At 33.3% G+C, this 23,546-nt stretch overlaps 3 protein-coding genes and 2 pseudogenes across 10 annotated transcripts; 3 read left to right on the top strand and 2 right to left on the bottom strand.

Moving 5' to 3' along the window:
• Positions 1-3,582: 3,582 nt before the first annotated feature.
• Positions 3,583-5,077, top strand: LOC107489993 (profilin-1-like; annotated as a pseudogene).
• Positions 5,078-5,669: 592 nt separating this feature from the next.
• Positions 5,670-8,492, bottom strand: LOC107489990 (vacuolar-sorting protein BRO1-like; annotated as a pseudogene).
• Positions 8,493-10,572: 2,080 nt separating this feature from the next.
• On the top strand, positions 10,573-15,062 carry LOC107489992 (protein TRANSPARENT TESTA 9-like). 8 transcript variants are annotated; one of them, XM_052261545.1, is made up of 11 exons: positions 10,573-10,927; positions 11,322-11,543; positions 11,692-11,796; positions 12,251-12,333; positions 12,440-12,515; positions 12,612-13,029; positions 13,527-13,578; positions 13,667-13,743; positions 13,834-13,967; positions 14,273-14,369; positions 14,549-15,062. In XM_052261545.1, the coding sequence occupies exons 6-11, from the start codon at positions 13,016-13,018 to the stop codon at positions 14,622-14,624; spliced, it is 450 nt and encodes a 149-aa protein (XP_052117505.1). In that variant the 5' UTR covers positions 10,573-10,927; positions 11,322-11,543; positions 11,692-11,796; positions 12,251-12,333; positions 12,440-12,515; positions 12,612-13,015; the 3' UTR covers positions 14,625-15,062. The 8 variants fall into 8 exon arrangements, 5 of the variants coding, with proteins under 5 accessions (XP_052117505.1, XP_052117507.1, XP_020998594.2 ...); XR_008009424.1 differs by having other exon boundaries at positions 12,612-12,951; positions 13,552-13,578; positions 13,834-14,369; positions 14,549-14,589; XM_052261547.1 differs by lacking the exon at positions 11,322-11,543 and having other exon boundaries at positions 11,696-11,796.
• Positions 15,063-16,480: 1,418 nt separating this feature from the next.
• On the top strand, positions 16,481-17,452 carry LOC107489896 (protein LONGIFOLIA 1-like). Its single transcript, XM_021142933.2, has 3 exons — positions 16,481-16,613; positions 16,693-16,846; positions 16,947-17,452. The coding sequence occupies exons 1-3, from the start codon at positions 16,518-16,520 to the stop codon at positions 17,417-17,419; spliced, it is 723 nt and encodes a 240-aa protein (XP_020998592.1). The 5' UTR covers positions 16,481-16,517; the 3' UTR covers positions 17,420-17,452.
• Positions 17,453-17,539: 87 nt separating this feature from the next.
• On the bottom strand, positions 17,540-19,437 carry LOC107489895 (pentatricopeptide repeat-containing protein At1g59720, chloroplastic/mitochondrial-like). Its single transcript, XM_052261780.1, has 2 exons — positions 19,427-19,437; positions 17,540-18,820 (listed from the first exon to the last, which is right to left on the bottom strand). Exons 1-2 carry the CDS (start codon positions 19,435-19,437, stop codon positions 17,869-17,871), a joined length of 963 nt encoding a protein of 320 aa, XP_052117740.1. The 3' UTR covers positions 17,540-17,868.
• Positions 19,438-23,546: the final 4,109 nt, after the last annotated feature.

Genomic DNA, 23,546 nt, shown 5'->3' with positions numbered 1-23,546 from the left:
TTTCCATATATATAGATTGATCGATCTCGTCATCAAAATTCATCAACATAGCAAAGTAAAGATGACTCTCTCATCATCGTCACTCTCTAAGATTGTAGTAACAATTCCCATGATAATGCTCATACTTGTTTCTTTCAATCTCAAAGTTGCTGCTATCCCTTGGACCATTCGTGTGACCATGAACAACAAACTGAACAATATGCAGCTTGGTATTGAATGCAAGGATAAACACTGGGATTCAGGGTTCAAAGTAGTTCCAGTTGGTCAAAGTTGGAGTTTTTATTTCCATCCAAACCCTTTTTGGTTCACATCATTGTTCTTCTGTACCTTTAGTTGGTATGAGGGGGGAGGAGTACATCACTTTGATATTTATGATGCTAAACGTGATGTTAATGTATGCAAAGAATGTATTTGGGATATCTCCAAAACTGGCCCATGTAGGGTTTCGGGTTTTGCTGCTCCTATATGTTATCCCTGGAAAAGTAGTATTTAATTTATAATTACACATAAGGCGTAATAACAATTATTTCGGTACGTTTTATTATCTTTTTTATTAATTTTTACGTATTAATACTGTGAAATACCTTATATAATTCAATTATATTATATATACTTTTGAATGAATGTTTAAATAGTATACTTTTATTAATATGGTGATACTTAATTGAATGCATCAAAAGTTCGCATGAACCTTAGCATGTGAAATGGGTTTATGCCTTTATGGGATCGGAGAGAGATGAAAGAAGAGTATATGTTAAACTGAATATTATTGTGATTGCCTATGATTCAATACACCTTACACAGTATAGTATTTATTGCTATTCAATGGATCACTCATTGTTAAAGTAATCTGTAAAAAAATATTAATCCAAATGAACAAATATTTTTGAGACCTTATAACTGCATTCTTATCATTGTTTTTACATTCAATTGGTATTATCTTCATTTTTATTTTGTTTCATGCGTTTCTACAACAATCACGTTTTTTTTTATTTTTTGTCTGATTAAAATCTGCAAGCCAACTATTGTTTGTTCAATCCGATAATTTTTGTGGAATCGACTCTTACTCACCTAAAATATTACTTGAACGATTTGGTGTACTTATTGGTTTAGTTGTGCGAGTTTAATTTTCACACACCAAATTTTATACTTTAATTAGAGTAGGTTTAACACATTCCGTTGTTTTTTATTTAAATAAAAAAATTTATTATTTAGTTAAATAAATCGAATTATGCAAATTTACCATTTTAAACATTTAATTTTATTTTTATTTAGGTTATACTAGGTAACCAATGACTTTTTAAATAACATGAACAACGAAATCTAAAATGGACTCAATTTAAGTAAAATAGACTACATTTTTAAATTACTCACTTAAATTTTAATATTAAAATAACCATTCGCACACCTAATAAATTAAATATCCGATATATTTATTGTTCACATTATTTAATATTTTTATTATCTACCTATATTTTTCTTTCTACATTGCATGTCTGCGAAAATATAAATTACAAAGTTTTCGCAGTAAATCTCAGCGAAAATAAGTACAAAATTCTCTCAATTGTTACCATTGCTAGCTGCAAAAGCATGATTGCATTTTTGCAATCCCTGACAGCAAAAATAGACAATTAATTTGGCGCCTGTAGCTAGCGAAAATATGGGGAAATTTTCTCTTATTTTCGAAGACCATGACAGTAAAAACGAGTTTCAGTTTATGGATTTGGTGTCTGTGAAAATAGGAATACTAACTAGAAAAATTAAAGAAAATAATGCAATGTTAACCTGCTCATTTAGATTTTTCACAATATGGTTATCTACATTCATTCGATTAATGTCATTACTGTCTTTTTGGTTTTTGCTGTCATGCTCTACGCAAACCGTATAATTATCGTTTTCACATTTTAAGCCTTCGAAAATGGAACCAAATGTTCAAAACAGTAAACCTGTGTAGTTAGATTTATTTGAGTAAATAATAATTTTTTCTTTAAATTAAAAAAGTCCACATACATTTTGTATATAAAAGAATTGGTTGTTTTGCTAACAGCTTTACACACTAACTACTCTTAACTGTTTTTCTCTTTTAGTTTTGGTATTTTTATAAAAATATCTTCATACGAAGATTAATTCAACTAAATATATTCAATCGAACATGTTAACAATTCATAATATCATCTTCATATGAAAATATTTTCGTAAAAGTAACCACCTTTAACTTTTTATCCTATTATGTTACCTTGTTTCAATATAATTCATGCAAATACATGTGAAACATACATAACTACTATACTTATTGTCTTAGTATTAATCATATTTTAAGGTATATTTGCGAATAAATGTGGTAACAAAAAATCTGTTGATAAAATCTAGCGATAAATTCGTTAGTAATATAATTTTTTTTCAGTAGTGGACTTTGGTTTACAAGGACAAAGGAGAGAAGAGAATGCCTTATGAGGAGTTATGACGGAGAATTTGAGATGCTATATATGAATTTTGTTATTCAAAGCTAAAACGTATATTAGAGATGTTTATTATATCTTGAAATATCTTCAATTAAACTCTATTTTTAAGCTCTTCCAAATTGAAAAGTTGTAGTCAGATTTAATGTAATTATCGTTTTATTCCTATAAATTATTATAATATTATTATAAATGATATTATTTTCTTTTTACTTTTGTAGCATTAAATACTAAAAACAATTTGTTATTATTCCTCTTTAATGAAAACTACTCATGTGAATATTAATTGCATTTTGATACAAATATTTACCGCTTTACATACATTTCGTCTTATTATTCTTTGGGGGTAGGATCGAATAGAAGCCAATTTTCTCTCTCTCAACAATTATTTCTCTTATCCAAATCCTTATTTTACTGAAATTGTCAACGTTGCTTTTGAAACTGGAAGGTTGGAAGCATGAGCAAATTTGTCTCGAGGTGATGTTGAAGATGATAAATTTATGGTGATTGCTACGGTACGATAAAAAATTCATACGTACCGATACGTTTAAAATATGGACAAATAATAATAAAATATGTGGAATTTATTTTCCACGTCAGCATTTAATTTTTTCTTTTCTAAATATATAGTATATCACCATTTTTACTAAAATACCCTTTTAATTAAATAAAAATAAAAATTATTTATTTATTTAATTTTATAAAAAGACTTAAACATCCTTACTTACTTTATTTGATTAGATAAAAATATCCTTTTAAATTAATCAAATTTTAAAATTCAGTTAACAATTAATCCTAATTTTATAATTTTAAATAATTAAAACAATAAAACAAAAACATATTAAAAAAACAAAAAATCAAAATTGTTCTTCATCTTCTCCAATTCTCTTTAACTCTTGATTATTGGTGCCCCTCTAAAGAAAAGCAGTTAAAGACCCAAACCAAAGCGACAAAACCCTAGCCCGGCCGCTGTCTCCGGGTTCTCAGCGCTTCCGCTTCTTCCTCTTCCCCTGTCCGAAACCAGGTAGCTCGGCACGTCGTACCCATTCTCGCTGGCTTCTCTGTTCGTGGCTTGGAGCAGTTCGCCGTCGGATCACCGCTTGCCGTCGTCTCGCCGGTTGCCGTCGTGGCAAACCTACGTCGATGACCACCTTCTCTGCGAAATTGAAGGCAACCACCTCTCCTCCGCCGCAATCGTCGGCCAAGACGGCAGTGTTTGGGCTCAGAGCTCTAATTTCCCTCAGGTTATCTTTAATACTTCTCAATTTCTCTCTCCAAGCTCTCCTTCTTTCTTAGTGCTTTGTTTTCCAGATTCATCTGTTCATTTTTTTTTAGTTAATTTTCCTCCGATTTATCAGATTTGATTTGCATGTGACATACTGACATATTCTATGGTTTTGGTGTTAATTTGATACATTCGCGCTTTAACCATAGCTGTTTAGTTTTATCAACTGGAGCTAATTGATTAATTTTTCAGTTTCTTAATGTTTCACTTGTTAAGTGCAATTTATGCTATAAATTAAAGCTTGGAGAGAGTCATTAGGAATGACTTGGAGTTTGGACTATGTGATTATCTGATATGAGATGCATTCCTTTTTATTAGTATGTAACAACATAAGATCAATCATACACTCGTTATTGTTATATATGAAATCGGATATTCACATCACTTGTGCAAGTAACATGTGGCTGGGGATTTCAAGTGTGTTTGGTTCATAGCACAAGTCAAGTGATCCTTGCAATCTGAAATAGTTTTAGTTGATCTGTTCTTGATTGGTCTTTTGTGTTGTGCAGTTCAAGCCTGAGGAAATTACTGCTATCATGAACGACTTTGCTGAGCCTTGATCGCTTGCCCCCACCGGGTTGTACCTCGGTGGCACCAAATATATGGTTATACAAGGTGAACCCGGCGCTGTCATTCGAGGGAAGAAGGTACTGACTGTTTCTAATTATAGCTTGAATTTTGATTGCACAAGTTCATCAAAGAAAATACAACAATTTATGATAATGTGAATCTGCTAATCTGATTGAGTAAATTTATGATGTAATCATGGATTCAAATTGTGGTATGTGACTGCTTTAGGCCATAGCTCACAATGAATCAGCATCAGCGTAAAACTCATTGCTGCACCATGTCCATACCGTTGTTACCTTGATGCTGGTTTTGGCCATTGGTTGTTAAAATCTCAGCTTGTCCTTGTCATGCAGGGTCTTGGTGGTGTTACCATTAAGAAGACGAATCAGGCGTTGATCATCGGAATCTACGATGAGCTGATGACTCCAGGGCAGTGCAACATGATTGTTGAAAGGCTGGGTGATTATCTCATTGATACGGGTCTTTAAGTCTTCTTTGTTATTTCATGTTATCTGCTTGCTTATTTCACTGGCTCCTATACAAGGCTTCGCATCGATTTGCCAAGAGAATGCTCGATTGTAGTGTAATAATATTAATTAATGGTTATTCAAAGTCATGGGATCTGCGTCTAGGGAAGAAGTTATGGTGCTTGAGAAGTGAATGATAACTATAATCTCTGTTGTTGTGCTTTTTAGCGGGTATCTGTATACATTTTACAAGTGGTTTTAATGCTACGGGCATAGATTGGCATAACTTTCTAAAACCTTATATCTCCCATCCTTTTTCTTCTCAATTTTATCTATGCCCAAGGAATATAATGTTATTATCATCACTGATTCACGGTTCTATTAGCATCATAGTATATTTCCTTTTACTCTTGGAAGAAATGTTACACCTAATAGTTCTCATCAATTTTGAGATTTCTAAACTGTGTTCTTGGGGTGTCAAATTATGAGTGGAGAAAATGGAAAGGGATAGAAAATAGGGACAAAGAATCTCAATCCATTGGCTATGGACTTTTGATTAAAGTCTTATGTCTGCATTGTGTCTCCATTTAAAATTTGACACATGCATAAATTTCATCTCCATTTTCGCCGAGAATTTGGCACTCAGAAACAAATAGGATAGAAACAAATATTTGACTATCCACAAGTACCAAAATATTCATGGCTTGACGCGCACAAGTTTTCTTTAACCTCAAGAACCAGATGAATTTTTTATTAAACAGGGTTCAAATAAGATGTTCCCCTTAGGCCTTAACAACATAATTTCTTTTTTAATTCCCTTGTATTTCTTGTGCGTCTTACGATCCAACAATTTCCTTTGTTGAGTTTATGGAAATATACAACATAGAAGTTCACAAGGGACAATCCACATAGTACATTCTTTTAGAGACAAACAATCCCGAACATGATACTACTCATCACCATAAAAGAGGGTAAGAAATCTTTGAATATGTAATGATACAAGTATATGTTTTCTGACGAGTTGGCATGTATAAATGGGGGAACCCCACTCTGCATAAGTAGAAAATTGGAAATAAACCAACTGTACTTACAACATTTTTTGTATAAACTATTCACAAACCAATGACAATGCAAACTAACAAAATACAAATCCAGAAACGACCCAAAAAGTACATACCAATTCTCCACGCTGGTCTAAAGCTTCAAGATAACAGTTATATCTAAATCCAATTTGTTGAGGAGATAGCTGACGGAAAGAATAATCTCTCTTATTATAGAAGACGGTTGGATTAACACTATTGCTGCTTATAGTATCCACCTTGATGAGGTGGAGGGTATGGAGATGGAACGGTATATGGAGGCCTGGGAACAGAACCAGGTTGCCGAGCCGGCGCATTATAGTATGGCACGCCATCCAGGATATGCTGGTTGGCCATACTCTGCTGGTGCCTGCTGATGAACCTGATGGGGTTGGTATGGAGCGGCAGATGTTGGTGGAATGTGGTATGGAGGTGGAGGCTGATGCGCTACTGAACCATATGAGGGAGGGGGATGTCCGTAGGAAGAAACCGGAGGCTGCTCAGGTGGTTGATAATAAGGTGTTTGGGGACGAGGATCTGTTTGTTGTGTACTGGGTCTTTGGTTTTGGCTTCCAACTGGTGGGTAGCTACTACTAAAAGCACCTGAGTTTTTATCTTGGAAACTCAGACCAGCCACTTGTCTTTGAACATCTTCAATCATTTCTCTGCACTGGATGTTCCTTGTCATTACGAAGTCATTGCTCTACTGCTTTACATTTGTGATCGCATCCTATCGAACAGAAATTTGCATAAATAGCAAGTACTTGTTTTCAACCATATATTTAATCATACTCAGATAATTTCTTGCATAATAGAATTCAATCAACACATAGTTGATAAGTTCTAACCTGCAGAGTAACATAGAATTTTAACCCTTCATTAATGTTGTCTTTTATCTCTCGAAACTTGGCTATGGCAGCTTCAATCTGCTTATAGCATTTTTCACGTGAAGCTGAGATATTATAAGGAAACTATGAAAAGATCAACCATCAGACAAGTAGGGTGACTACACCAAAAATAAAAAAAGAAAGGGTAGCATTCTGTATGAAATAATAAGAGCCATTTTAACTATTACCACTGAAATAGAAAAGAAGGTCCATTAATTAATGCATCAGTTTAAACAATTTTCTGTTGCTGGTTAATATTCAGTTTTGTGTACATTAAAATCAGATTCAATATTGAGGAGAACAACCAAATAGATATACCTTTATAGTCTTCAAGATTGAAGAGAGCCGAGAATTCATCATTCTGAGCCTGTAAACAGAAGCAAACGGTTGTTAGAATCACATGATTGAAGATTGTTGCTTGCAATTGCTCACAATAATCAATGTAGTAAGTAAAAAAGGAACCCCAGAAAATTTTGTATTAAAAAAAAACCACCAAGACAGTTTGGGAAATATTTCTCTTAGAAAGTTCTAATATGCATCAATTCTTTTTAAGCGAGCGCACATAATGCAATACCTGGATCTGCATCAACAGTTGCTCCTGTGCCTCAATATTTGAGCTATTTCTTCACAAATATGGTCATATTTTGCTATTTCCTTCTTAAAGAGATCCTCATGAGAGCCAGTGGATGTCATCAACTTTGGTAATATATCATCCTGAAGATATTTTTAGAAATACAAGCAAAGATAAATAGTACATGTTATAGATTCATGAATCACGGATTACATAGGATGGAAAAAATTCCACAAGAAGCATCCTAATCAGGTGTACCTTTCTTTTCATCTCTTTAAGCATGTCTTCAAGACCAGCCCTTTGGGCTCCAAGAGTTTCTACTTGCCTCTAAAATATCGAGCACAAAATTTGATAAGAATTATAAACACATCTAATGCCAATGTTGTAGTCATTTTTTAAAATTATAACCCTATGAAACAATTAGAACATGTATTACTAATATTCCTTTTGTAAACTGAAATCCCTTTTCCTACTGCTAACTCTAATCAATACTCCATTGTCCCACAATATGACACAGATAGGATGAACTGAAGGACTGTAAAACAAAAATATTACTGAAATTGCCAATATAGCAAAAAATTTGTCACATATACCAGAAAATTCTAAGAGAAAAATAACAGTCATATAAATTATTGATTCAAGAACTGGTAGTGAATCTTATTCTTTGAAAATCATAATACACAATCATAAAATAACCATAACAGGACCAAAAACAGCAACTAACCAGGCTCTGCTTGAGAGATCCCACAATAGCATCTTCATTTTGATCTAAAGACATAATCGGCCTTGCCAAGGTTGGAAGTGCGGATTCAATCTGGTAAAGTGCATAGGAAGTTCAATGACTGAGCAACATGTCCTAGCCACACCAAGAGCCAAATGAATCATAACAAATAGTACAACAATTTACCGGGCGGGTATCAAGGATTGACATGAATGCCGAATTTTCTCTAACCGAACGCTCAGGGTTTAGGGTTGGGTTTTTGAGTTCTATACTTCTTTCCAAGTTTTCAGAGGGAGAAAGGGCCAAAGGGTATCTATCGAAGAGGGGTTTTTGATTTCTGAATCTGTTTTTTTTTTAATGAAGAAATAAAAACGACGGCGTTTGGAGGCCTTTCGTTTTGAACCGGTAACACTCCAAAAGCCGGGCTGGTCTAACAACTGTTAATTACTGGCATAGGGCTGGTCTAACAATTGTTATTTTATACTTGTAAATAAGGTTCTAAAAATCGGACCGATCATCAAATTGCTCTAGTTACTGGTTTATTGGTTTATTGATCTAACCGGTCCAACCGATGATTCAACCGAAAAAATCGCTATAGAATAAAATAATAAATAAATTATAAATAAACATCTTAAAATATCTTCCAAATTTAAAACACTACACAAAAAATCATCAACCAAATTCATATGATCTTATCAAAATACAAACTCAAAAGTTAAATAGTAAAAAGAAATATCTAAATATTAAATTTTGACTTTGAGGGTTAACAGGATCACTTAACACTTCAGATTCTAATTTAAAAATGTCAGGAGATAAAGGATTATCAATTTCAAAAGAATGTTGAGATAGAAAATGTTGATCATTCTAAATGTTGAGCTAGTTCAGTTAGAAAATGTTGATCATTCATTCTGTGGTATTATGCTAACTGAACATGAACCTGAACCTTGCAAGATGACCTTTTCGGTTTAATCTTAGGCAGCGTTGCGTTCATCTATTGTAAAAGAGCTCTCTTAGCAACAGATTCTTCTTGCTGAGCAAGCCATAAATGGGATCTAGTGTTGTTTCCAAGTTGAGGTATCAACATAACAAGTAGTCATTGAATAAGAAAGCATAACATATCACCAACTACCTATACACTTTGGCATTTATCTTTATGAACTGATCTATACCTTTTATTTTAAAAAAAAATTGTATCTAGTACTATTCTAATACGTGAAAGTTGGTGCTAGATTTTTTTACCTGTCAACGAAAACAACACACATTGGTATCTGCTTGTTTTTTATTTGTTGCAATCATCAAACAATTCTGCTAGACTCCCTACCGATTGCTACAGATAAAGAGCAAAAGAGATCGAGTATGGTACAAGGATGCGACTTGCGTTGGATTTGATTCTAAGGCCCCACAACTTGATGCTGCGTAATGTCATTGAATCTGCTACTAGGAATTACAATAAGTATAAACAAAATGAGTCAAACAAAAATTAAATAATTGTAATTGTCATGTAGTCATGTTTAGTTTATATTAACTACTAAGACTTGTTAGTTTCATCTCTTTTACTTAAAAAATTATTATGCACTATATTTTTTATGGACTCTTGTTGAAAATTAATGTTTCTGTCTTTCGTTCGATTTTAGTTGAATTTAGATGAAACTTAATTTTCACTCTATCATTTAGATTCATTGAACCACTTCTGTGTTGTAAGTTGAATTGAAAATTTGATACTAAAATATATTAAGCATTTTAAAATAAAAACAACAGGAGAGAATGGTTATAATCTATCTTCTGAAAATCGGTTCGGACCGGCCGGTTGAACTGGTTGAACCTTGAACCGCTACAAAAAATAACTCGGACAAATGTTAAAACCCCAATTTCAAAAACCGCAATTGAACCGTCGAACCGGCCAAGAACTGGTCGGTCGAACCGAACCGTCACCTGGCCAGATTTTTGGAATAAGGAAAAAACGCAGTTTTGAAAACGGTTTGAATCGACTAGTCGAACCGGTCAAATCGTGAACCGAGGAAAAAAGTGGTTCGGACCAAGATTTTGAAAACCAGTTCGAACTGTGAACCGGTATAAAAAACGAATCGGTCATATATCAAAACCGAAAGATTCAGAAACCGTCGTTGGACCTCGAATCGGCCGAGAATCGGTCAGTCGAACCGAATCAAGACCCGACCGATTTTCTAAAATTTGCTCAAAATGGTGTCGTTGGTTAGAGGAACGTAACCATGGTTCTAAAAATTGAACCGGACCGATCGGTTCAACCAAAATAACCGAAATCCGGTTATCTAACCGGTTCGAATAAAATTAGAAATCGCTTGACAAAAAACCAATAAAAACCGGTCGAACGACGGTTAATCGATAAACTGACAGAACCGTCCGATTTTTTAGCGGATTTTTGGTTTGAAAGTAATACTTCTAAACTGCGTTTCTCTTTAAAAAAAAAAGAAAAGAAGAAAAAAGAAGGAAAGGCTAAACTAAACAAAACCAAGCTGCTAAAAAAGAAAGAAAGGCTAAACTAAACGAAGCTACTGAACCCTAAATTAGTCACCTCCCTCTCTACCTATTTTTCTTCCCTCTTCTCACCCCCTCTCACTGCTCCTCTCTCTCCGTGCTCTCCGTCCGGCGACCCACCGTCCGGCAAGCTGACCACCATTCTTACCTTCCCTCTTCTCTTCTCGCCTCTCCTCTTCCCTTCGAACGCTTCTGCCCCCCAGCTCTCGTCACTGCCACAGAGAGAAGCTGAATCTCTCTGCCCTGCATCGTTCCGCCGTTCGCGCCGCTCTATGCGCCGCCGCGAGCTCAGCCGGCCACCACCAACTCTGGGTGGCACTACTTCTGCTCTTCTTCCCCTTTCCATTTCCCAGTCTGTCTCTACTACATTCCAGGTCCCTGCCTCATCCCTGCTTCCTGCTCTGTTTCTTTACTTTCTTTTATTAATTCTGTTGTTATTTTTAGTTAGATTGCTGATTAATTCTGTTTGTTAGGATAGATAGATATATATGCTGTTAGGTAGCTAGGTTGTGGTTAGAGGATTCTAGGCCTGATAATTGCTCCTTTCTTGATTATCCAACATGGCTTAATACTGCTTGTTTGCTGAATGATGTTGGTGTGATCATTACTGTGCTGTTTCTGTTTCATGTGACCTGATTCTACCTGCTGCCCTGCTGAAATGTACTTGTGAAATTAAGTTGATGCTGCCTCTGTACATGCAATCCATGCTTTTCTCATGTTAATTGCAATTTTTGGATTCATGTGCTTATATTTTATCTTATTTATTAGCTCTGAGGGATATTTCTTTGCATTTTGATCATTCCCTCTTGATGTGGGAGTTCTAGTGCAAGTGGGGTTTTCCCTTTTTTCTGGGATTTTGAAGTGGAAGTGGGAGTTCGAGTGATTTAGATTATACCCGAGAGAAGGGGCTGGTTGATGCAGCTTTTGGTTAAATAATTAAAGGTTCATTTATGCTCAGTTTTGAATATGCTGCCTGATCAGGGAAAAAAGGTAAAGTTACTCAGCTCATATGTGTGTCTTTCACTAATCTATTATGTTTCACTCAGTAAATCACTATTGATGTCTTTGTTATTTATGGTTATCTTTCAGCAGTTTGTTGAACTACAATTCCCAAATTCACATATTTTTTGTTTATTAGGCAGTCAATGACAAGCAAAATGAAGCCATCACAGCTGCATCTAATGAGTTGGCCAAAAGAAAAAGCGATCTTGAAGAAAATTTAAAACTTTCACATGATTTAAAAGTAAGTATAGTTTCATAATGATCTTAGGCTTTCTATTTCTTGTATTTGTAATTTTCTTGTTCTGATACTTACTGGAAACTATTTAACTGGGTTGATGGATTCTCACGCTCATACATAGCTGCTGCCTCTTCAGAAGTTGTTAATACAAAATACTGACTTCATGTGTTGTTGGGCTTATTGAATGCCTGAAATAATGATTGCTTAACTTAAACTTAGAAGTTCACATTTTGCTTGGGTTGGGAATGGTTCTTATATGTGGCATTTCATGTATTGAAACATAATATGTCTAGAATCAAAGTGGCATTTCATGCATTTTCTTAGAGTATAGTCTTGATCTAAAAGTAATATTAGAGTGCCCACTAAACTCTAGTTGCTGCCTTGCTTCGATGAATTCATAACTCTTAATTCCATTGATAAATTCTTGGTTTCTGATTGATTATGTCACTCATGGAAGGTCTAGGCGCAGCATGGAATGTTGCTAATGTGACAAAAGGATCAACTGGGGTGATATTTGGTCTCGGAACTGTTGGCCTTTCTGTAAGTGCAGCGAACAACTCTGTCTATCTTAACTTTTCAGTTCTCAATTGATTACTAATTATCATTTCCAAACTACAAGATAATTTATGAATTCTCCTTTAATTAGGTTGCACAAGGTGCAAAACTAAGGGGAGCATCTCGAATAATTGGCGTGGATAAGAATCCACATAAGTGTGAAAAAGGTGCCAAAATCAGTCCTGAAATCGATCTGAATATTGTTTTTTCACCTAGCACAATCCTTGGTTCATTATTTGTTATTGTGTTTGTTGTTGCCGCAGCAAAAGCTTTTGGATTTACAGAAGTTGTTGACGCGAGTTCCTACCAAGAACCTATTGCTCAAGTTACTATTCCTTTTTCAGTTATACCATCTGACAAGGGCTACTTATTACAAGTATCCAAAGCAAAAGTTTTCATTCCAGTGGCTAAATGGTCGTCGCAGATTCTTCCAACCCACCACCGTCTTCTGAGTTATGTTCGTCGCCTGGCCTCTGTCTCCGTCACGATTCTGCCCCCCTCTTCTCAGACTACTCAGTAGAAAAATCCATCTCCATTCCAGTTTCCTTCCTTCGAGTTCAGAGAGCAGAAGCTCAACCAAGAAAAAAACCTTAGACTTCGACGGTCAGTATGTACCCGAAGCCATGCATCATATCCCTCGAACTTATTTCTTATCAATGATACTGTTATGGATTTGCTAAGGTTCGTTTCAATATTTTGCTGATCCTTTAGTAGTGTAGTTGTGACTTGGTTGTTCACTTGTGCGTTTTAGAGTGAAAATTGAGTTTCTGTTGTGCATTACAGGGCTTTAGTTGTTTCCACTTTCCAGAGCTTGAACTTGTTTCTTATATATTACATTGTCCTGGATTTGCTTTGATAAGGTTTGATATGAGATTCTGATGGTCTTCTTAGGTAGTGACTTGATTATTCATGAATTTGATTGTATAAATTGAGTTTCATTGGTGCTTTATGGGACTCTTGTTACCGGAATTAGAACTTGTTTTTATTAATGCTATTATACAGGATTAAAGAGTCTATTTTGAGATTTTTGATGATCTTTCTCTTTGGTAGTGACCTGATCTTTTCGTGAAGTTTGCTGTGGAAATTAAGTTTCTGTAGTGCCTTATGAGGCTTTTGTTGTTTACGGAACTTTAACTTGTTTATTATAAATATTGCTGTTGATGATTTTCCGGTTACAGATCCGTAATTGATGAACTGAAGCAGATCAAAGTTGTGAACATGCGTAACAGGGTAACACAAGTCAATTTTATTCGCATTGTGGTATTTTGTTTTCATTGAACAAAAAGCATCTTGTGATTATGCATGCTGTTTTATGCAGGAATTAGTGCTGGATTTATTGCAGTCTGTTGTGGAGATAATTACTTATGGTGATAAACATGATCCATCCATTCTTGAGTAAGATCTTGTTGGGAAAATCTCGTTGCTTATGATCTTGTTAGTATTATCTTAAAAATTTTGAATTTTGTATTTGATTAAATGGTTCAGATGTTTCATGGATCGCCAAGTGGTTGCGGAATTCGTTCGAATGCTTGATATCAGTGAAAATTCAAGAATTGAGGCACCATTACTTCAGTATCTCAGCATAATGATTCAAAACATGGATAATGAACATGCAATTTGTAAGACTGTTAGTATTTCTTGATGTTTCAGGCTAAGGTCATTAGACTTTAGAGTTTTACCTATTTTCCATACATTGTTAGGCATGAAATAGTTATTTGAGTTGAAAACTTTAATTTTTTTAATTGAAGATCTTTAGACCCATCAATAGTGTAATGCACGAGATCTTATGCTATGCGGAAATGTTGTCAAATATGGTACACAGAATCCAGATGGTCTGTTGGTACTTTTATATTATCTACTAGTATGTCTTAGGCTTCATACTGGTACTTAATCCAATATGCTGTGCTGACTTTGCATCTTGCAGACTATTGTTTCAGCAATGGTTATATTAATAGCATTATTTTGCATCCGTATGAACTTGATGGGGGAGACTTGGCTCCATACTATATGTCTTTTCTAAGGTTGTGTTGCAAGTTTTTCTGTTATAAATTTTATCTCCTCTTTCTTTTATTAGTGAATCACATAAGGGTGTAAATTTTCTGATTCTGATATTTTGTTTCACATGGTTTTATGTTTGTTGTTATCTTTTAATATTTATTCTAAAAGGAGAAACTAACTTTTGGTTCATTTCTTCATTCAGGGCTGTTAGTGGTAAAATAAACAGAGACACACTTTGCCTTCTTGTGAATGTACATGGGGTAGGTCAAAACTTGTAAATATGATGGTTTGTTGCTGTATATTGAGCTAAAATAATTGTCTTCTCACTTTTGAATAGGACAAGTGAATAATGAATTCATCCTTTTTTTGTTGAATTTACTATGCTAGAGTAGTTTTGAATTACACACGTTTAGAAAGCTAATGTAATATCATTTTTGTTGAATTCACATTCTGTATTCAATAATATTCTGTTTCTAAATTTTATATTCTGTAACCTCTTTTACCTTGAAAAAGTTTATTCCCCCACCCAAAAAAAATAATCTATTTGAAAATTAAAAAAAAAAGGGGTAAGTGGTTGGTCACAAAAACATATGATACTAACATTAGTAGTCATCAGCCATGAATTATAATACTAAGTTGTCAGAAAAACATGAAATTCCTTAAACTATCAGAAAAGCACTAAAGAAAATTTACAACATAATTTGGTCTCTGCACTACAATAAGAAATAAATGAAATCGAATTAAATGCAAACTTGATCCTGCACTACAAAAATTTGGAACTTCCATATTTGCCCCCTTTCAATTCTTTTTTAATGTTCAAAGTGGGAAACACCAAATTGGATCCATTATCATACAAATGACCAATTTATAAAAGAGAAAGCTAAGCAATGAACAGTGTTGTCTTCTGCAGCAAGCACTTTCCATGCTATGGCTTGTTCATATGAAACATGCCTCCCCATTGTTGACATGCATATTCCAGCTGGTAGATAAGCATAACCCTGATACAAGAACACACATTCACCATTTTTTTAATAGGGAAGTGTAGTTTGCAACAAGAAAATGCAATAACAATGTGAAACAACATAGTTTCCATCTTTTATTTTCTATTTTCCATATATTATATTCTCAAGATTTGCGAAGAAAAAACTAAACGACAAAAATAAAATCTTAGGGTGCATTTAGTTTGCTTTTCATTTCAAGTGTTTTCTGTTTTCAAAATTTCAGAAATTAAAAGGAAAAACAGGCTGTGAAAACAAAAATCGGTTTTTTATTATTTTCACTGTTTTCTCTATTTTCTTAAAATCCTACAATAGTAACTGTTATTGGGAAGAGACATATTACTATTAGGCCTTTTTCCCAAAAAGAAATACCAACTATAATGCTTCAATAGGTCTAATCCTAGAATCATTTAACAAAAATATGAACTTACCTATAACTCTGGCAGATCTTTGTATCTCTACCTGTCTCCTCTAGAGAACACTATCTATGTGATTTATGGAGATGGCAGAGTAACATGGCCACATTTATAGAGAACATGGCTTACATCCTTGTAATCGATGTTGATAACTGCAAAATTGACACTTTGCTAACATACTTGGTACCTTGTTGCACAAGACCAAGGATAACCCCTTTGAAGTTGCCTAAATCTGTCAATAGCAGAGGCATTGTCACCAAAGAAATGACTAATGGCAAATCAGGCCACATCAAGTTTTCTACCAATGATCCCAAAGATGGAAGATTGCTTGACAATATTGAAAGTCAAACAGCAAAAGGAACCAGTTCAACAAATCCTTTTAGTCAACGCTTCCATTCTGCAGATAAGAGTAACACGAAGAAAACTTCAAAATTAATGCAAGCCTCAAAAGTCCCTCAGGTCATCAATGGAGAGGACACCAATAACTCCAGCCATACAGCAGAGACTAGAAGCCCAAGAGTACAAAATAAGTTTGGTTTTGAGAAGCATTCACCTACAAACCAATCATCAGAGTCCAAAAGTAAAAGAAGACAACACAAGCAATCATCAGAGTCATTGTCCCTAAGTTCCACCCCTAAAGCAAAAAGTTTGTACCTTGCAGCAAAGAAATGAAGGCTTCAGCAAGATCCGGTGTCAAAAGAGGAACTTTAAGCATCAAGTTGATATTATTTCCTCCAATGTTGACAGCAACAGAAGCATGGATTCTCACCGTGACATAGAGGGCACCCAAGCTGATCATTCTGAAAGCAACAACAACATTTCCATTCAACAGGTGACTCACATGAATCAAAATGTAAGTATTTCTTCCTCCCATTATACAATGGTTGCCCATATGCATAAAGTACTAGGTTTAATATTCTTTCATTGATCAGACTGCTACAAAGGAGCTAAGCAAGGAAAGTGCTATGGCCATGATAACAGTTACTTCAGAACAACAAAGTCCAGTTTCTGTTCTTGATCTGCAATTTTACAGTGAAGACCCACCTTCTCCAATCAAAAAGAAGACAGAAATCTCAAAAGATTTAGGTATATTCTACACTTAAGTTTTTGTGATATTCACATAAAATCATCTATAGGAAAGGAGTTTGGATTACATTTTAACTCTTTCATATTTATATTTCTACAGATGAAGCTTTAGCCACTCCTGATAACATAGGGCATGCATTGGACCTTCCTCTTTCATTCAATAACACAAAGGCCAACTTCAGCAATGGAACCAGTGATGATGACCTTCAAACTCAGAATTTGGATAAAGTTCTTTGGCAAAATGACGATAATGGCGAGAAATTCACCAATTGCAGAGAGAGAAAAGATTCTGACCGTAAATACATAGCAGAAATATTGCTCGCATCAGGGTTGCTCAGTAGCCCCAGCTTAATCCAGGCAGTTCATTCACCAGGTCACCTGATAAACCCAAAGTTGTTCTTTGCACTTGAACTATTGAAGACAAACAAGCTGCAGTTCAATATGAAGCACAATGCTGGGAAGATTCTTAGGATAAATAATCTTGAAGAAATGCAAAGAAAACTCATATTTGATGTTGTCAATGAGATTCTAGTACAAAAAATTAGTGTCTTAATATATGTATATTTTGGCTAAAAAATAAGTTTGAGATTCTTAATATGCAAGGAAACAGGCAAGCATTGCTTATAAGCCTAAACCAGGAAGCTTTATGTGTTCAATTAAATATGACAATGGCCCAAGTGAAGCCAAGAGTTCATGAATTTAGAACATATTAGTTGCACTTGTCTTACTTGCAATGCTTATTCGTCACATACTCACATCAGTTATATCAATTTAAAACAATTTATAGATATTTTGGTTGGTGTATTTTAGATAGCATTCAGAGCTTGGTTAATAATTAAGGACTTTAGGATCATTCTGCAACAATGTCATTAGAAGTTTAAGACATCAATCAAACCAAGAACAGGCCAAAAGGTTAAGAAAAAAATGTTTTGAGAATTGCATAGACCTAGTAACAAATCTGGCATACTGAAGCATCCACAAGTATGTTAACCTAAGAATCGTTTAGGAGTCATATAATTTGTTTACTTAAAGGAATCACACAAGCTAGTGTTAACCAAAACATCATCAATCATGTTCTTGTCACTGCTTTTCAAGATATAAGCATGAGCCCACAAACCCAAAGACAAAGCACCCAATCCAGTACATGAACTAATCACACTTTGCATGGTGTAACCGTCAGGATCATGAATCCTCTGCATCTCATAGAACATTCTCAATGCAGTGTCATACTCACCAGCACTTGCATAAGAGTCAATCATGATGTTCCATGAAACCTCACTTCTCTCGGACATTTTCTCGAACACCTTGTGTGCCAAGTCTAGAAACCCACAAGTTGCATAAAAATGAATCAAACTGTTACAAATATGAGTATCCGATTCAAACCCAAGTTTCAATACATGAGCATTCACCTGTTTCCCTTCAGAAAGAGAGAACAAGTAAGCACATGCCTTTAATACAAAACGGTATGTGTAATTATCAGGAATAACCGCTGCACTTTGTTGTTCTCGTTCCATCATTAACATTGCTCTATAAAGTTCCATGGACTTGTGTTTTTGATCTGCGGTTCTAGCATATGCTCTTATGAGTGTGTTCCACGTGAAGGAAAAAGGAACAGAGATAGCGCCAGCGACGATGGAACAGAGCTGCTCGACGGAAAAAGGAGGCGACCTCGGCGACGATGGAACCGAGCTGCGCGACGATGCTTTCAAAGCTGAAACAGTAGCTGCACGATGGTGGAACAGAGCTGCACGATAACGACGGTGGCTTCGAAGCTCATTTCGGCGACGGCGTCGGGAGATGGACGGAGGTGAGGTAGTTAGATCGATGACGGAGAGAGGAAGGAGGAGCTCGAAGGTGATGGGAGGGATGGGTTCGCGTTTAGCGTTGTGTGGAGTTAAGGTTGCTGGGTTGGGTAATTGGCTAGGGCATCTCAGCAGATAGGAAGAGGAGAGAAGAAGATGAAGAAGAGGAAACCTTCAGACAGAGGCCTCAACGAGAAGATTTCTGAATGTACATGAAGAACAATTTTAGTTTTTTATTTTTTTAATATGTTTAATAAAGATGAAGAACAATTTTGATTTTTTGTTTTTTTAATGTATTTTTGTTTTGTTGTTTCAATCATTTGAAACTATAAAATTAGAATTAATTGAATTTTAAAATTTGATTAATTTAAAAGGATATTTTTGTCTAATCAAATAAAGAAAGGATGTTTAAGTCTTTTTATAAAATTAAATAAATAAATATTTTTTATTTTTATTTAATTAAAAGGGTGTTTTAGTAAAAGTAGTGATATATTATATATTTAAAAAAGAAAAAATTAAATGCTGACGTGGAAAATAAATTTCACATAGCTTATTGTTATTTGTCCACATTTTAAACGTATCGGTACGTATTAATTTATCATCGTACCGTAACAAACACCTAAATTTATTGCATGATTTTGTTTGTTTATTACCATGGAATTATTATACCCTTTATTGAAAATGGTAACTAATTTTTAATTGGTTTGTTGGCACTTCGATATATAATGAGTGAGATAACTGACTTCGGTAGCACTTGAAATCATGTACACAAATATACTGAATATACATGTGTAAATTGCTTTGATTACACTCACTATTTATATAAACTAAATTCTAAATTAAAAACTTGAATAAAAACCTAAATTAATCTATAAAAAATTTTAGATAAGATATTTTAGTTTTTAATAAATTTTTATTTTTTACAAATTTTTTAGTATTAATTTTGTTGATAATTGTCTTATAATAAAATTTATTAAAATTTATTTACTCAACAGATTTTTTATTTTAATAAATAAAATAAATATAATATTTACCGAAATAAATATTTTTACGAGAATTTACCTATTTAAATTTCTTTGACATATCTCATTTATAGTGTAAACAAGATGATTTTTCATGTATTTCGTTTATAGTATAATATGGCAAGTCAATTGTATATCTTGTTTACACTGTAAACGAGATACATGTATTTTTTTAAATTGGTAAAGGAATTTAAATCGATAAATTTCCATAAAAATATTTATTTCAGTNTATGATTATGCTAAGGTAGTTACATGATTATATGTAAGTGTTGTTAAAATTAAATTAATATATATTTTTTAATATTTTGTTAATATTTTTTAAGCAATATTTTTTTTGAAAAGCGTTATTTAACAATAAAAGTAGTGTTATTTTAATTTTAGCAAATATATACATTTTAAAATATCATAGTCACCGTAATAAAGTCATAGTAAAATGATCTTTTTATATTAATACATATTTTAATGTTAGAGATATAATTATTTTTGTACTTCATAGTCATCTTATCATGTTAAAATTTTGAAAAAAAAATAAATTTATAACATAATATTAAAATTTTTATAACCAAAAAATGTAGAATTCGATTTTTCTTATCTCCACCAGAAGCGAAAAAAAATAGCATGAAACAAATAAAAAAAGAGAATGATCTACGTAAAGAATCATATAAATCTAAATTTAAAAGATAATCTTACATAGAAAAATATATTAGAAATATAATCATTCATGTAGTTTATTTTATCAAATTAAATTATTAAAAAAGAGTTTAATTTTAATACACTGATAGTGTAAAATATTTTACACAGTCATATAATTATAACCGTCCTTTCGGATGATCATTCACGCGGTCAATATAAAAAATAATTATTTTTATAATATAAAATTATGTGATTAAATATATGTATAAAACAATTTTATACTGATAATACATCAAAATTAAATTTTTAAAAAAATTAATTTCGTCACATTTAATTTAACTATTTCCCATATACACATTTTACTTACCATTCTCAACGTCCTCTTCCTTGTTGAAGCTTTGCAAATACATACATTGACGTAGCGTTATGTATGTGAAAATTTGAGATATTAATTGCAGTTGGATAGAAATATATAATGGATCCCTTCACCTTTCGAGTCTAGCGCTTTAATACCATGTCATGATACCACTCATCCCAAAAACTTCAGCTCATAGAAAAGTGTAACACTAATAATTATATCTCTAATACTCCATAAACCTCTATTGTACACATTGTATAAATATTTCATTAGCTCCTCATAATTTTCCATATATAATATATTTACTCCATCTACTTTTCCTTTTCATCTGCATCTTTTTTTTCCTTTTTTTTCACGCACGTAATCTGTCTTATATTACTAAAAATAATTACTTTTTTTATTTATCAATAAATGATCATTTAACAAATGAATATATTTAGATGATTGTATAAAATTTTTTATACTATTAAGTATATCAAAATTAAATTCATATTTATTTAACTGTATTCTCACTTCATTAATTAAGTATTTTTTATTAGTAATATTATCATTTGATTATGGTTAATTTTAGACATGTTTAATAATTATATATTAAAAAAATGACAAATAAAAAAGAAATGAAAAAAATATAAAATAATCACATATAAATGAACACACACAGAATTTAAAGTTTTATAAAATAAGTAATGTAAATAATAATTCATGTATCATCTACTACATGTTATCTTACATATATAATGATAATTATTCTCCTTCGTCGTTGGTGTTCAATTTTTTTCTTTAATATCCGTTATTCTCTTAAAGAAAACACCATAATAAATAGGTCAAGTACTTATTACTATCTTGACGACCAATAATCTCATTAAGCTATTATTATTACAATATTGATAATTTTTAAACAAATCATTTTTTAAGAAAAATAAATATATAAACACATTAATTAGTAGAAATTACTTTATTAGTAGATAATGAATGTATCCAATGTGATTTCTAACGAACTCTATCAAATACTATTTCAAAAACACTATAAGCTACCATAATCGTGACATATATAGATACAAACATTGTATTTGGAATTCCCATATGTTATCATTGGAAAAGTTAATAAAAATAATAATAATCATGGCATGTGAGATATATACAATTACTAAGGCTTCATCACTCACTATAATAATTACTATGGCTTTACTCATTGATAATTGAGTGTAATTTATAAAGATAAATTCATGGAGAGTTAGTAATTTTTAATATTTTTTGTTATTATTATTTAGTCAGTATAAATATTACATTATTTTTAATAAATAATTTTTATTAATTTATGTATGTAAATTTTAAAAAATATAGATACAAACGGTATTTATTCATATGTGTAAAATTTTAATAAATATAAATTTAAATTATTATTAATTAATTACTAACAAAAAAATCATATTTATTTATTATATAACATTTTTCATTTATAAATTCAGCGGTGAATACTGTAACACCCTAACTACCAAAGCTCACGCTTCCGGCTGCGCGACTCTGATAGCTTGGACATTACGACGACTTTTATACTATTTAATACTAAAATATGAGCCTGTTTAAAACTTTAAACCGCAATACCGCTCCCAAAAATACTTTTGCTATACAACGTACATCCACACATACCATACAACTTACAGAAACTCATAAAGAGTACATACATATATCTATACATACATATATATAAATATTATTACAAGCATTAACCAATATAATTCCTATCCCTCTTACAGAATATATCAAGATAAAGGCGAGGGTACAATAATCCATAACTAAAACAATACAAAGCATCACAACAACAATTAAATAAGCTCTTCGTAACTTCTGCGCCCATATCCTGAAAAGGGAAAAATGTGGGGGGAGGGGGGTGAGAACATCATCCTCGAAAGGGTTCTCAGTAGAGGGTTTTTGGGAATTACTGTAATAGAATACATGAAGATAACCGCACCAGTGATTAATAACTGTCTTATGCCTCTTTTCAAAAACAACATTTTTCAATAAGGTAAAGTCGGAAATCTTTTCTGAAAGAGGAACCGTTCAATTCTCAAAAACATCAAAAGCCTTTCAAAAAGGTTTATCTATGCTGAACCAAAATGGCCTTTCACATTTTTCCAAATCTGAAACACAAAACCGAAACCAACCATCGGTCTATCTCAATCCAACCACGGCCCTAGGCCCAAACAATCCAACCACGGCCATAGGCCCAAACAATCCAACCATCAACCAAATCACCACAATCCAACAGAGTCCCAATTGCAAACACAGATAGGAAGTTCAAGCACAAACAAACAGTTACAGCAAGTGGAACAATTAGCAGTTAATCACAAAGGCAAACCAAGTACAATATGCACACCTGGTGGACGAAATTGTGTTTCCTATTTTCTTGTAATTGGATTTTAGAAATTGGCACGAGTGGACACAACTCCGTTCAACTAACCAGCAAGTGTACTGGGTCGTCCAAGTAATAAACCTTACGTGAGTAAGGGTCGAATCCACAGAGATTGTTGGTATGAAGCAAGCTATGGTCACCTTGCAAATCTCAGTTAGGCAGATTAAAAATGGTTTATGGGTTTTCGAATAATTAATAATAAAAAGAAGAAAAAGGGATAGAACACTTATGCAGATTCATTGGTGGAAATTTCAGATAAGCGGATGGAGATGCTGTAGAGCCCAAGGACGCCTGCTCTCCTACTACTTCTACTCAATCCTTCTTACTCCTTTCCATGGCAAGCTTTGTATAGGGGTTCACCATCAACTGTGGCTACTTTCATTCCTCACGGGGAAATATCCTGTGCGGCTGTCACTCGCACAGCTAACCAGCCTGGAGGCATCACCCATGGCTGATGACTACATCCCATCCT

The sequence above is a fragment of the Arachis duranensis genome, chromosome 5 (genome assembly GCF_000817695.3).
Source record: "Arachis duranensis cultivar V14167 chromosome 5, aradu.V14167.gnm2.J7QH, whole genome shotgun sequence".
NCBI lineage: Eukaryota > Viridiplantae > Streptophyta > Magnoliopsida > Fabales > Fabaceae > Arachis > Arachis duranensis.
This window is presented reverse-complemented; position numbering and strand designations above follow the sequence as displayed.

Bases quoted from the DNA above. Each gene is read 5' to 3' on its own strand.
- LOC107489992 (XM_052261547.1), top strand. The intron at 13,744-13,833 runs GTAAGATCTTGT...TAAATGGTTCAG, and splicing joins CATGATCCATCCATTCTTGA to ATGTTTCATGGATCGCCAAG. The intron at 14,370-14,548 runs GTTGTGTTGCAA...TTCTTCATTCAG, and splicing joins TACTATATGTCTTTTCTAAG to GGCTGTTAGTGGTAAAATAA.
- LOC107489896 (XM_021142933.2), top strand. From the start codon at position 16,518: ATGGATTCTCACCGTGACATAGAGGGCACCCAAGCTGATCATTCTGAA. The intron at 16,614-16,692 runs GTAAGTATTTCT...TTCATTGATCAG, and splicing joins TGACTCACATGAATCAAAAT to ACTGCTACAAAGGAGCTAAG. The intron at 16,847-16,946 runs GTATATTCTACA...ATATTTCTACAG, and splicing joins AGAAATCTCAAAAGATTTAG to ATGAAGCTTTAGCCACTCCT.